Below are 14,939 nucleotides of genomic sequence, written 5' to 3'. Positions count from 1 at the left end.
CGCACGCATCAGCAAGATGGACGCCCCTACGGCGCCCGGTCCAGTCGCTTCCAGCTCGACCGCGTTCGTAGCCGCACCCGTCTCGACGTCGGCCGCTTCTCGCGCGTTCATCTCTCCGGCGTCCTCGCTGCTGCTCAAACTCCCATCGGGCACGATCAAGCCCATCAAGCTGTCCGAGAAGGGCAGCAATGGCAGCATCTCGCTCGGCAGATACGGTACCTTCAAGGCGCAAGAACTCGTCGGCAAAGTGTACGGTCAGACGTACGAGATCCTCGACGGCGGCAAGCTTCACGCAGTCAACACCACTCTGAACGAGATAGGTCAGTCATGCTTTCTGTCACCGGCGCTCCGCGCGCCAACCCCCTTGCGGGACGGTCTCGCTCACATCGACTCGGTGCTTGCTCACGTAGAGGAAACCGCTGCAAACAACGAGCACATCTCGTCGACTGGTGCACAGAATCTGACGTTTGTCGACATCAAAGCACTCAAGGAGTCAGGCGCGACTGGCAGGGTGCGTCCAGTCGATTAGCCCAACGCTCTCCGACCGGGCTGCCTAACCTCGGCGGTCGACTGGCTCTGCAGGAAATCATCCAGAAACAGATTGCAGAACACACTGCGTTCGAATTGAAGACCGAATACTCAAAGGAGAAGTACCTCAAGAAGAAGGAGGCAAAGTGAGTGTCTCGTTCGCCTCGAGCAGTCGCTCGCTGACCTATGCTTGTCCAGATACATCCCCCTCTTCACCCCGTTACCCTGCACGACGCACTCGCTCACAACGTACAACTCGGACCGCGTGCCACCAAAGACGCGCGAGTTGCGCGCAGACACGGTCGCCAACCTCCTCGCCATGGCAAATGTCAGACCTGGAAGTCGCCTGCTCGTGGTCGAGAACACTGGAGGTCTGATCGTCGGCGCCTGTGTCGAGAGAATGGGAGGTGCGTCCGAGTCGCGATTCTCTCGACCCGCTCGTGTCTCCCGATCTGAGCCTTGCATGCTTGCATCTCGCAGGTACGGGCACACTCATGATCGTCAACGATGCCGACTCGCCTCCCGACCTGCACTTGCTCGAGTCGTTCAACTTTGCTGCCACTCCCGACCTTGATCCGATCCAGACTGTCCATTGGGCAGCAACCGAACCAGCTTGGACCCCTCCAGACTTGCCTCTAGAGACAGGAGACGCTTTGGCAGACCAGCCTGCTCAGATCGCGCCGGGAACCTTGAAGGTGGAGGCAGATGCAGAGGCGATGTCAGAGGAGGAGAAGGAGCGAGAGCTCAAGCGGTTGCGGAACTTGCGGAACAAGAACCAACGAGAGCTCAACAAAATACGTCGGCGAAAAAGTACTTTCGACAAAGCGAAGCTGGCAAGACAGGAATATTTCAACGGCGAATATGACGGGTGAGCCCAGATCTGCCTTCGAGCAATTGGCACATATAATTGACCTTCATTGTACGCCTCAGGTTGATCGTCGCGAGTGAATATGAACCTTACTCCATCATTGAGCGGCTGATACCTCGACTTGCGGGTTCCGCATCGATAGTAGTTTATTCTCCTACGCTCCAGGTGCGTCTCGCTCTTCGTTGTCAATGTGAAACCTGCCTGACATGTCCTCCTTGACTGTCGTTTGTTGTTGCGGCCGCCAGCCCTTGTTTCCGTGTCTGCTTTCTTTGCGAGCCGACCCGTCAATCCTTCAACCGACAATCCATGAGCCTTTCTTACGCAGATATCAAGTGCTCCCTGGACGCACGCATCCAGAGATGCAGGGTCTCACAAGCGGCGGAGGATTCTTACTCAGTTGCATCCGGGTGATCGATCAGGGGGGCGTCAACAGTGTCAGGGTTGGCACGTCCCGCTCAAACAAACGGCTTGCGGCTCCTGGGGATGAGAGCGAGACCAAGAAGCAGAGAATGGATAACGATTCCTGCAGTCAGATTGCGCAATAACATTCATAGGCTTCTTCCGAGATGCGCTTCTGATGCTGGTGCTATCGCCGTCCTTTGTCGGAGAGCTGGACTTGTTCCCTCAAGCATGAGCGATGCCCAAGTTTGCATGGAAGCTCAGCACAGCTGTGATTCAAAAGTCGATTTAGAATGCTAAGAGGCTATTTATTCATTGGCATGTAAAATTTGCCCGAGATAACTCGCATCGACTGAAAATGATGGCAAAACCGAAGGAGACCTATGTCGAGGTTCAAAAAGGTCTTCCTGGCCGGGAATTGAACCCGGGTCACACGCGTGACAGGCGTGTATACTAACCACTATACTACCAAGAAGTAGATAGAAACTGCTCAATGGCGGGATCGAACCGCCGACATCAGACTAAACCAGCAAGGGTATTAGGTCTGCATCATAACCAACTAGATCAATCGAGCTTGTTTCATGCAGTATGCGATCAAAATAACCTATATAAAGTTTCGACACATATGGAGTCTCAACGAAAGAGAAGTTTGTAATATTGTAACACCACAGCCAGAGGAGCCTTGCCCTTCTGGCGCCTGCACTTATAACAAACGGTCAGTGGTACACACACCTTGGGTAACAAGGCTTTGTTCACAACTGCTTAATCTTCTTTCAAGAAGTCTCTCTTAGAATGCATCCCATTTTCTGAGCCTATTTGCAAATTAGTGGCAGACAGGAAAACCCAGTCAATGTCAAATACTGCCTTTGGCAGACCTGATGCCACTGGCTGATGAGACTCAAGCTTCATTTGCCAAGTGTAGCATGTTGCTTGAGCTTCAACCCAGATTTGTATGTCAAGGGGCAAGACTGGCAAGGACAAAGAAAAGTGAACTTGTTGAGCTTGCATGAGGAAGATAGCTGCAAGGCTTGACCCTGTCACTGTCCCACTTCTTCATAAGTTGTGTCATTCTTCTACAGTGAAAGGTGAGCTCCGTGCCTTCTGGTTCAATGTGTTGCACCAGGCACATGTGACCTGAGTAGCATCCATGAGGGCTTGTTTTCTTTCCTTCCTTTGTCCCTCTGTTTCCTCTCAGAGGGCCTGAATCTCACCATTCTGACTGGCTCAGCTCAAGGCCCTCCGGTACATCACCAACACTGTGCATGTGTACGCACACTGACCCTTGGGTTCTGACTTTTAACTCCCCATGTTCATTCTCCCAATTTTTGCCTTGCATGCCTTTTGCAAGGATTGCACCACTCATGAACAAAACTCTGACTGTCATAAAACCTGATACACATTTCTTGTGACTTGTCATTTCGGCTTATATAGTACCGAGCAATCCAGCTTTCAGCTTGAATTTTGTGCGTTTTTGGCCAGTTGGTGTACTGTAAGGAAAGGTGTTTTCCTTACCACACTTGTCCCCTTTATATGTGTCTTTCTGATGAATCAATCTTGTCGATTGATTTGTTCTGTACTTTTGTCAGTTGCTGGTACGATGAAGGGTGCCACGTTACATGTACTTGGTTAAAGCTCAGGAGCTGAATTCAATACACTGACCCATTGTACCAAAAGGAACCACTTTGATAGACAACTGTCAAACAGGAATGTGGTACATATGTGATATTATGATTGGATAAGATGCTCACTGGCAATGGATTCACAATAGCCCAGCGTGATGGGCGTGCAAGGACAACTGTAGCAAGTCTGAATCCTTGCACTTTGGCCCAGTTGATGTAAGGAAAGTGAAAGGGAAACGCTCAGGTTAACCTCACTCGCAAGCGCTGAAGACTGAAAGGCCAAAAGGGTGGGGCTGGCTTGCAGTCTCGATCAGCGGGTGCGTCTACAGATGCTAAACAAGAGCGCGTACCTGGCTTGCAGTCTCAATCAGCGGGTGCGTGAAGAGAAACAAGCCAGAGCAGAAGTTCCAAGTTTTGAGATCCATGTCTCAGAATATCCATCTCTTCCCATCTTGCATGCTCAGAGTACAGTTCTAGTTGTCGTGAGGAACTGGTTCCTTACAGAAAGGTGTTTTCCTTACCACACTTGTCTCCTTTACATGTGTCTTTCTGATGACAATCCCGTTGATTGATTTGTTCTGTACTTTCACTCAGTTGCTGGTACAATGAAGGGTGCCACGTTACAGTCAACCATCTGACAGAAGGTGTGGTGCTACAAGGGGAGCAAAGTGAAAGGGAAATGCTCGGGTTAACCTCACTCGCAAGCGCTGAAGACTGAAAGGCCAAAAGGGTGGGGCTGGCTTGCAGTCTCGATCAGCGGGTACGTCTACAGATGCTAAACAAGAGCGCGTACCTGGCTTGCAGTCTCAATCAGCGGGTGCGTGAAGAGAAACAAGCCAGAGCAGAAGTTCCAAGTTTTGAGATCCATGTCTCAGAATATCCATCTCTTCCCATCTTGCATGCTCAGAGTATAGTTCTAGTTGTCGTGAGGAACTGGTTTCCTTACACAAAGCCTTACAGATGTATGGAGAAGTGTTTTCCTTACCACACCTGTACCTTTTATGTGTGCCTTTCTGATGAGCCAATTGTGTTGACTGATTTGTTCTGTATATCTAGTCAGTTTCTTGTACAATGAAAGGTGCAATGTCACAATAGAGCTTTCCGTTGTCTTTACTCTTCCTGCAGCCCAGATCTTCCTATTGCATCAGCTTTCCTGTCCAGGCAGATGCTTGACAAGCCAAAGCAGGTCTGTGCAGGGATTGCACTACTCATGAAGAATCACGCTGACCCTTCAACCAGAAAGGAACCTATTCAAAAGACAACTTACACCCAGGAGAGTGGTACATGTGCAATCTGGGGTCACGAGAGAGCCCTCAAACAGCCACGGAAAACCCAGCAGCATTGTTGCGGGATATGCAAGGACTACAGATGCAGTCCAAATCTGCAAAGTTTCTCTGCTACGGCTTACAAAGGAAAAGGGTCAGAGGTGAGACTCTCCACTTCTTAGACTCACTGTCAAAGAGCACCAGGCACAACAAGAAGGAGGGAAAAGTAGACACCTGAAACAGAATCTTGGCAAACTGTGAGAGGACTGGCAAAACAAAATGTCCTGGTGATTGCAAGTGGAGCAGGATGAAGTGGGGGTGGAGCCAAGGACTAAGACAGAGGGAAGGGGAAGGTAAGGCGGTGAATACAGAAGGCTGAAGCAGAAGTTGAAGAAGAACAAAAGAAGACCCTCCGTTATCCAAAGAAGCAGAAAAGCTCCAAGAGGCTGAACAGAGACAGACTGAACAGGAGACGCTAGTGAGTCATGAGATGGGCAAGAGAAAGGCAAGCAATAGATGAAAAGATGGGAGATGGCAGGCAAATGGATTGGAAGTCAGAACAGAGAGGTCAAGAATCAGAGCAGGTTTTGTGCACGCTTGTGACATTTGGTCCTTATCTGATCTATCCTAGCTTTTGCCTTTTTCTCTCGCTACTGCAAGCCGGGTACACACTTGGCTCATGTAGACGCATCTGCTGGAGTACAAATTCCAGCAGCATCTTTGCAAAAAAAAACCAGACCAAAGCACCGTCATGCAGCTACCTTTATCTCCTACATTGTGCTTCCCTGGATCTAGTCCTTTGATTCAATGCTGTAAGGTGTGACACCATTACAGGCTGCACTGCTTGTGATTCCGCCAAATCTGCTGTGCTTGGTGCCCCTCGCTTGAGCAGACTCCGTAGGTGTGCCCTAGATGTTGAAGAGGCTGTGCCTGACACCTACGAAGATATCTGAGATATGATCCAAGAGCTCGGATCTTCTACTCTGGTCTGTTCCTCCTCACGCAATCGCTGACTGAAGTTACAAACCAAGTACGCGCGCATGTCTAGCGCATGTAGAGGCGTTTGCAGACGCAGACTGCAAGCCAGCCCACCCCTTTGGCCTATCCCAGCCTCTTGTAAAGGCTTCTCGCAAGCGAGGCAAACCTGACTTGTTATTGTAAGCTTTGGGGCGGGAGGTCAAGGACAAGCAGTTGCAATGGTTTCTGCTATTGTCAAAATACACGTGGCGCAGGCTCAAGGAAATTGTGCTTGATGTGCTAGATGCGCAAAGCAGAATTAAGGCGCAAGAGATCGCGGAACGAAACCCTCAAAACATAAGACACTGGCTTGGAAAGCCAAACGGCAGGAAAGCCGTGCGACAACTGATTGAGGGAGCATCCTAGGTTTCCATGTCCGCAGCGAATGCGTGGAGAGAGCAGCTCAGAATAGAAAGCAGACTCCAGTCCTTGGAGCCTATCTGAGAGAGTACTTTTCCAGCTCCCTTGCCCAGGAAACATCTTATGGAACGATTGTGATCCTGTCCTTTACAAGTCTCAAGATATGGTGTATGATGCCAACGATTCAATGCTTCGCTGTTGTAAGTATAAGACAAAATGTTCTTTCATGGAAGAAGGATGAGATATCGCAAGATGACAACCTAGCTCAACAAGCCTCGGTTTGTTTCTTGTACTCCTCAGTTTGTCACTTCGACACTGATTTACACGCACCAAATGACACTAATACGTCGCCAAACGATTGTGACGTCGACACTGATTACACGCACTGAGATACACTGATACGTCGCCAAACGATAGGCACAGTGAATGCTTGACGCTTGCTTCCTTGTTGAGCGAGTCATCATGGCAGCTTTGCTATATGTCTGGTGTGATTAATTGGGTCGGACGGCGACAGTGACCTATCGGTAGGAGCACTGTCTCCACATCTGACAAGATGGCCATCTCGATTCAATGCTCGCAGTCTGTAGCGCGTCTTGTGCATTCTGACGATTCGGCCTACGATGCGAAGCTGGCTATGCAGTTCCAGGATGTCTCTGCTGAAGGTATTCTTGCCATCGATGGAAATGGTCTTGGCTGTGTGTGTACAAGGCAGGCAAGTAGAGACATCTTGAGACTTGCATCCCCAAGCCAAAGTTGTCACAATCTAAGATGGGTTCGTAAGCGCCATCAGTAGAGGGCAAAAGTTCTCCAGTCCTCCCTAGCTTGCCAATGTTGTCATTATCAAGACAGTCACTCATCTCTTGGTGTCTTTGTCATAGTCGAATGGCTTGGAGAAAGAAGTAAGGAGAGTGGCATCGCGATGCCAAGGTCGCAGATCGCAAGGTGGTCGGTCGAGAAGGCGATACTGACCATTCTGCGCGTGCAGAGCAATTGGCCGACCGACCCTTGCTGTCTTCTAGGCAGCTTGCTCACTCTGTGAGCTCTCAGCAAATTTGTCACCTGTCAGGATAGGAAAGGGCCGCTATTCCTGGTATCATCAAGATTCAGGCATCGTTTGACAATCTGTGATGACACAATGATTGCTTCATCTTGCACGGTCGTGTCGCTCGAGTGCGTGAGTGTGCATCTCCGTAACCCCCATCTTGTTCAATCAGATCCACGTTGCAGAGCTGAGAAGGTACACGTCGCTATGCACCAGTGATTGACGCCGGACCGTATAGGGACAGATCGTACAGGACGTGCACGATGTGAGGCTTCATCCTCTCATAACCTCTGACCCATCTGGCAAGACCAGACCTTGCAAAGAAGGAGTGCTATGAGCGAACCAGAAGTTGATTGTTCTGCAGGCTGATCTTCCTGCTTGGCCACTGTGGAGTAAGACTGACTCCGCTTGCGTCAGAAATAATTATGTTCTGAAGGTTCCCAGCTCACAATAAGGAAAAGCTGGCTCATTTGCCTCGCAGAACCTGGTCCAGCCTTCATATCTGTATATCTCCCCTTGCAGTCAATCTCTGCGCATGCGCTCTGCGGACAAAGCTATGCAAGTCGAGCTGAATTCTCCTCACTAGCTTGAGCAAGACACATGCCGCGAACTTCGAGTAGATTCAGCCTTTCACAGGCTATCTACTCTCACATTACATGCAAGCAGCCGGTTGACTTGGCGGCAAAGAGGCAGGGAGTAGATCTGGCACCATGAAATGACTACACAAAATGATGAGCCATTGCAGCTGGCCCGGCGTACACTCATTTGGTCAATTGCCGTCAAGGTCTGTGCAGTAGCGCAAACTAGCGAGATAACAAATTGCGCATGCATGACAAGCTCTCTCCTCGTCTCTCTTGGCAATTCAAGCCTGTGTATGCATATGATCAAAATTTTGCGCGTAAGTGATTCTCCGATTTTGTGTGCTACAGCCTGGGCATCTTTGCGATGGCCTCAGAAATTGCAAGAAACACGGCGTTGTTGATGGGTACGAACCGCACATACTTCTGTAAACCCCCGTTATCTGAAGTTCGTGAGCTTTTGCAGGTGCAGCATCAGCGTTGCTAGCATGAAGCGTGTGATTGTTGCTTGTCATGTAATGGAAGCGCAATGAAGATCTACGACTGTACTCCTTATTGCACGTATATGCTTGGAAAATCGCTGCTACAGTACCCTCGGCAGAAGCAGGCATATGCTGTCAAGCGGCGTGCAAAAACACTCCTTGGGTATTTGCGACCTTTCTGGCTTACCGAGAAGTATTATCGAGCTGCAATCAAGCTAGGGACTGCGAGTAGACTAGTTTGATAGAGGTCGCATGAGCCGGCCACTGATACGGTCGGGACGATCAAGACAGAGATGAGGACAATCGCTACATGCCTTGAATATGCGGGCATGTGACGGACGAGCTTGGAACCCTTCGGGCAACAGCAACCGAGGCGATCCAACATTAGTGCTAATGAACGTGGGAGACGAGAAGCTTGTCGCGTGATCAATCAGACCATTATGATGACATGTCTGTCTCTGTGTACAGATCGCTCAAGGATCATCATTCTCTGAAGACAAGGTCAGACTAGAGATCATGTTTGCTATTTTGCTGCAATCTATCTGCGCATTCTTCAAGGTCGAATTACGTACAGCAAGCTCAGAACTCTGCAGGATTCCGAAGCTCATGAATGATCGTCTGGACAAGAACCTAGCCTGCTCTTTACAAGTCATGAAGCCATCTGTCGGTGCATGTTTATCTGCCACAGTCCGATGGGCTGACGGCTTGATCTGACGAAAGGGCCGACACGGTGCCAAGCAGATGAGCTCATTTCGATTGTCTGACAACCGAGACGAATCGCACAGTGCCAGAAGCTTACATATCGGTCGACGATCTTCACTGGTGTTTGCAACCTATCGTGACTTGTCCTTTCCTTGTCGGACGCGCTCCTTGCCACCTTTGCCGTGAACTTCTTTCATCCCTCTGCCTGCACAAGCTCAGGTCCAAGAGCGCAGCGCACTCAACAATAGATGTCAATGTCCGGGCCAAATCAGGGAAACAGCAGTAGAGAACACACATCCAATGCATCTGCTACCTGGATCTTGATCCAGCCTGCCCATTTGTGCAATGAGCATAAAGCGATATCTACGGCGAGCTGACCTGCCGTGCAGCTACGGGCACAATGAAAAGATTGCTCTTCACTCTACAAGCATGAAAGGGCGGGAGGAAGTTGTAGTTTACAGCAGAATTCCAATACTGACACGATGAGGGGTTCCACACCGAAATTCTGGAGTTTCAGCGCGAGAGAATTACGAAAGAGGCAAAGTAGCTCAAGGTGCGCAAATACTTGCAAGCTCAGATTTTGAGGGTATTGTGGTAAGGGCGATATAGAACTGGTGACAAAGATCCTCAGGTCAGCAGATGCAAGTGTTTCAAGCGCATCTGCCATAGTATGGCGTAGCAAATATTAAACACTTTCGGGATGTCAAGAGATGCACAGAACGAAGCAAAGCCAAAAGTTTCCCTTCTCAGTTGCTCTTCAGGCCAGACATGGGTGACTGAGCCATTTCCAAGTGTTCTGATTGTCCGAGAGGAAGAATCAGGATTGCTATACATGCAGCTCTCACGGTGTCAAAGCAATGATCATCAATGTTCTGAGCTTACCTCTGGCTCTGCAGTGGCATTCACATGGGCGCTGTTGATGTCCTGCATGTCATGTTCATGGCGGACTCAATAGTACGTGGGACTGAAGAAGGACTCAATGGCATGTAGGAGTGGATATCCTGAATGGAATGGAGAAGAGAGAGTTAGTAGCTGAAAAAGTCCTTTCAAGCTAATCTGTGATCTTCTTCATGTTCTCAGCAGGTGTCTTGTCTCAACCGATTTAATGTTTCAAATCTTCCTCTCCCAAAGCAAAGGGCAATATGAACAAAAGTTCGACGATCCATATCTGGCTACTCCTCAGCACTACCTTGCTAAGAAGAAGTATTTGATCGCCCGAAAAGAAAACCTCAGAGAGGCGTTAAAAGATAACTTTCTTGTGAGAAACCAGGTCTCACAACTCATGATTGTGTTCAGATTGCATTCTGGGCGAGCAAGATTGCAGAGATTGCCCCTCTCAGGGACAGACACACTGACCCTTGCATCCAAAAGAATCAATTAGAAAGAAGACCCTGAAACAGGAAGGGCGCTTATTGGCTATCAAGCAACAACAGCGCGCTCAATTGGGCTGCAAAGACAACTGTAGCAAGCATGAATCCTTGCATGAATCCTTGCAAAGATGGGAGGCGGTGTAAGGCTTCGCTCACCTTACAACACCTGTACCCTTTATATATGTCTTTCTGATGAATCAATCTTGTCAATTGATTCATTCTGTGCTTTTTGGCTCAGTTGTCCACATGATGAAAGGTGTGGCGTTACAGGCGGTAGAAAGCTCAAAGGCAGGGTCATGAATATGAAGTTTTTTCTGCACTGACTTGTTCTTCTTCGTACAATCGCTGAAGTACTGCAAGTCAAGTATTCTGGCAGCAGGATTTTTCTCGCGGTTGAGCGTCATCTCCTGAGGGTACTCTTTTGGAGCAAAGCGGTCTGTACAACATCCAGAATTGAGATTTGGGCAAGCAAGATGGAAAAAGATGCAGATTTGCGAGACATGGAGTAAGATACTTAAAGCATCTGCTCTGCCTTGTTCCTCGTCACGCAGTTGCTGATGGAGACTAAACATCATTGGCCTATCAGCTCTCAACTTCTTGCAGGAGAGGCAAACCTGAAGGTCCTCCTTTGATGTCATGAATAGGCACAGTCAGGACAGATGTATCACAAGCGGTTGTTTCTGTACTCAGTTAGGGGAAAATGGCTTTGACTGATCTGTGAATTTGTGTGACTCATCCTAGTTGTGAGGAGTTCTGCTTTGTGCAATGACATAGCGAACAATCTAAGATGTGGATGTTTGTGAATTGGGTTACAGGTTTGTCGAGAAAACAGATAGAGGAGAAAATGGCAGGCAAATGGGATCATGCTGGAGCAGGGAAATCAGTTGTCGAGATGCAGGGCCCTGTGTGTGTAACGATACACGTTGATTGTATAAACAACTGATTCAAACGCACAGAATGATTCAATTGACAAGATCAGTTCAGCAGAGAATGCAAGAGTTCAGACTTGCTGTAAGGCTTCGCTCACATTACAACACCTGTACCCTTTATATATGTCTTTCTGATAAATCAATCTTGTCAATTGATTCATTCTGTGCTTTTTGGCTCAGTTGTCCACGTGATGAATGGTGCGGCGTTACACTTGCTACAATTTTCATTGCATGCCCTAAGACTGGCTTGCTTGTTGTTGCTCCATAGCCATTGAGCACTTTTCCATGACCACAACATCATATATGTACCTGTAAAAGGGCATCTTGCATTGTACCAGCAACTGACAAAAGTGCAGAATGTTGCAGCAAATTAAGTTCTTTCCCTCTTGACCTTTCCTCATCCTCATGGTAATTCCCTTTCGTTCCTTCCTTTCTCAACCCACAGGCTGCATAGTCTAGCGGTTATCAATAACCTATTCCTTTTGCCTGTTCCGTGGTTCGTTTCCAGACTATGTCAAGGATTGAGACTTGCTACAGTTGTCCTTGCACGCCCATCACGTTGGGCTGTTGTGAATCCATTACCAGTGCGTATCTTATCCAATCACAATATCACATAAGTGCCACTTTCCTGTTTGATAGCTGTCTAACAATCTGGTTCCTTTTGGTACAATGGGTCAGGGCTCTGTAATGAACTCAGCTCCTGAGCTTTAACCAAGTACACCAACTGGCCAAAAAGGCACAAAATCCAAGCTGAAAGCTGGATTGCTCAGTACTATATAAGCCTAGAAATGACTAGTCACAAAAAGTATGTATTAGGTTTATGACAGGCTCTGTTCATGAGTGGTGCAGGTCTTGCACTATGTCTTTTTGTCACTCTCAACTTCTCCATCCCTCGTTGTTCTCCGGTGTTCACTTCTATCTCGCCTGAGAACAGGTACAATTCTTGACTAGTCTCTAGATGTGCACTGGGCATTGATCCACAACAGCCCAACCAATGGGTGTGCAAGGACAACTGTAGCAAGTCTGAATCCTTGCAAAGAGGCACATATACTTAGGGATGTCTCGTGTGTGTGAAATGTAGAGAGCAACCTAGGATGTGGATGTTCGTGCAACCAGAGTGTAAGGAAAGGTGTTTTCCTTACCACATTTGTCCCCTATATATGTGTCTTTCTGATGAATCAATCTCGTCAATCGATTTGTTCTGTACTTTTACTCAGTTGCTGGTACGATGAAGGGTGCCACGTTACACGCACTGGCAATGGATCCACAACAGCCCAGCGTGATGGGCGTGCAAGGACAACTGTACCAAGTCTGAATCCTTGCAGAAAAGCCAAATGCAAATGCAAAAGCCAAATCCAAATGCACAAGTGTGAGCGGCAAAAAAGGCTTCATGAGAGCGCCAGTACTAGTGTCCGAGTCTCTGGCAAGTGAGCGCTCTCACTCACTGTCTTGCCACATTGCCGCTCGCTATCAGCAACATTACAACGCTCAGATTTTCACCCGCCCACCATCCCCCAATACACCTTTGCAGTGGCAAAGAGCACACTTTGCATCCCACCACGAGGTCATCAGATGAACAATGTCTACTCAGCTGCTACAACTAATGGCTTCAAAGACACTGCGGTTTGAGTGATCGAGCTGCTCCGAAAGAGATTTTACGAAAAGAGTTTCGGGGCAGCGAGAAACATTCGGATCGAGTCAATATTAACCTAACCTAATCAAGTAGCAAGTGTATGAAGACACATTACAAAGCGAGACTAATCTCGTGGTTTCGTTATTTCCGAAACAGGGGTATCGATGAAACCAGCAAAGGTCGACGCGGTCCTCTCTTGGCCGGAACACACCACAGTGAACCAACCGCAGGAGTGTCTAGGCTTTGCCAGGCTCTACGGGCGCTCTATTGATGGCTACAGCCAAGCTATCGCCCTACTCACGCGCCTCCTGAGAAGAACGCGTCATTCAACTTCGACGCACTCGCACTCGCCGCAAGTATTGTCTCGCCGTCAAGCCCGGTGGTCCAAGGACATCAACCACATCAAGCGCTCGATCCAGTATCGACTTGCATTCGAAACGCATCAGTCGACTGTCTCTCTCCTTCCTGATCTCATAGAGGGGGAGATTTGCGCGAACAACTATGCTTTTATCAGCTCTGGGCCAGGGATCTGCCGGAGGCCAACTCTGAGCAATTGGAAAACATCTCATTTCTTCGTTTAGCTATGTACAAGGAGTCCATTGTAGCGTTCAGTAAGTCGAAGGATTGGTACTGAGCGTGCCACCATCTACGGGGGTGATGGTGCCGTCCGTGTACTGCCCGGCTCGACTGCAGAGGTACAGAATCGTGCCAGCCATGTCTTCCTCGGTTCCGGCGCGCTCAGCTGGGACCCCAAGAGACTTGGGGTCGAACTGATTTTCGAGAGAGGTCTTGTTCTTCTCGTCCGATCCCGATCCGGTCACTGCAGAGACACTGTGTCAACAAGCTCGGACCTAGAGTACGTCTTACTTTTGGGTTGCTGAAGCTCACTTTCACTAGGGAAGACACCGGGGGCTGACAACACGATATACGCTTTTTCAGCTTGATCCCCAGAGCGAAATGCGCGAGAGCTAACTACTGACCAATCGAATTGACCCGGATGCCAAACTTGGCGCCAACTTCGGTTGCGAGCATGCGCTGCAGGTGATTCGCGGCAGCCTTACTGGCGTTGTCTGCGAGAGTCAAGTCGAAGTGGTCAGCCTGATAGTCGCCGAATACGGAGGTAGGCGGGAAGTGATGCTTGCAGGCAAAGTGGTTCTGCGACTTTTTGATCAAACCCGAGATTGAAGTGATGTTGATAATGCCTGTGCGATAGTCATCGAAGATGGCCTTTCCTGCAGCGTCTCCGCCACGGGTGAATTTGGCCAGGAGTGGGAGGAATGCCATTGCGGTCATAAAGCCTGAGGTTGCGTTCGTGCGGAAGACATCGTCCCAGCCTGCGTAGGTTTGCTCCTTGAGGTGCGCCTCGGAGAACGCTTGCGGCGTGTCAAGACCGTCCAATTTGGTCCTCTCTCCAGCGATTCCTGTTGGCCTACGAGAATTAGAGCGTCCAAAGTGACGACCGAAGCGGTGTGCTTGCCTGCGTTGTTGACGAGGATGTGGATTCCTCCTTCGCGCTCTCCAATCTCCTTTGCGAGTCGAATGACATCTTCCTTGTTTGTGACGTCTCCGGGCATGCTGCGAGCGGGGGCGCGCGCGAGGTCAGCATGCTGCTCGGGTGGTCAAGGCTCACTCGTTCGCTTGCCAGACAGCGCGAAATAAGCCGGAGCTACTCACGCAATGATCTCGCCTTCAACCTCGTTGCCGAATTTCTCAACGACTGTTGCGAGGTACTCGGAGCGACGGCCGGTGATGTACACTCGGGCACCGTTCGCCGCGAGCGCTTGCGTCGCCATCAGTCCGATTCCGGAACCACCACCGGTTACGACAGCTACAGGAAAGGACGAAGAGCATGAGTATCGCTCGGTGGGGCCCGCGCGCCATGGCCGAGACGACTGACCGACGAGGCCTTTCACGTTGAAGAGCTTGGCGGCGAGGAGATGTGCTGAGGCCATAGTGGCTACAGGTGCTGTCCAGAGGGTGGGAGGAAGAGGAAGGAGCGGAAGAAGCAAAGATCTCGTGAACCGATTCCGAAATCGCTGAAAACATACGTCAACCTCGGGCGACGTGTGCGCGCAGGAGCGAAAGCGCGATCGCGATCATCGCTCTATGCATACAGGAGAAGTGCCGCCAGAAAGCTACAAATGTGG

At 49.5% G+C, this 14,939-nt stretch overlaps 2 protein-coding genes across 2 annotated transcripts; one reads left to right on the top strand and one right to left on the bottom strand.

Moving 5' to 3' along the window:
* Positions 1–16: 16 nt before the first annotated feature.
* Positions 17–1,941, top strand: GCD10 (tRNA 1-methyladenosine methyltransferase subunit GCD10; the record flags this gene model as incomplete). Its single annotated transcript, XM_076677250.1, has 7 exons — positions 17–320; positions 411–511; positions 583–674; positions 727–935; positions 1,009–1,396; positions 1,459–1,561; positions 1,642–1,941. The coding sequence occupies 7 exons, from the start codon at positions 17–19 to the stop codon at positions 1,939–1,941; spliced, it is 1,497 nt and encodes a 498-aa protein (XP_076535769.1).
* Positions 1,942–13,400: 11,459 nt separating this feature from the next.
* JCM15063_004205 (SDR family NAD(P)-dependent oxidoreductase) lies at positions 13,401–14,744 on the bottom strand (the record flags this gene model as incomplete). Its single annotated transcript, XM_076677249.1, has 7 exons — positions 13,401–13,612; positions 13,681–13,704; positions 13,773–13,862; positions 13,935–14,213; positions 14,270–14,367; positions 14,467–14,620; positions 14,690–14,744. 7 exons carry the CDS (start codon positions 14,742–14,744, stop codon positions 13,401–13,403), a joined length of 912 nt encoding a protein of 303 aa, XP_076535768.1.
* Positions 14,745–14,939: the final 195 nt, after the last annotated feature.

The sequence above is a fragment of the Sporobolomyces koalae genome (assembly GCF_050403365.1).
Source record: "Sporobolomyces koalae JCM15063 DNA, S_koalae_JCM15063T_v1_ctg7, whole genome shotgun sequence".
Lineage (NCBI taxonomy): Eukaryota > Fungi > Basidiomycota > Microbotryomycetes > Sporidiobolales > Sporidiobolaceae > Sporobolomyces > Sporobolomyces koalae.
The sequence above is the reverse complement of the archived record's forward strand: the minus strand, read 5'-3'. Positions and strand labels throughout refer to the sequence as shown.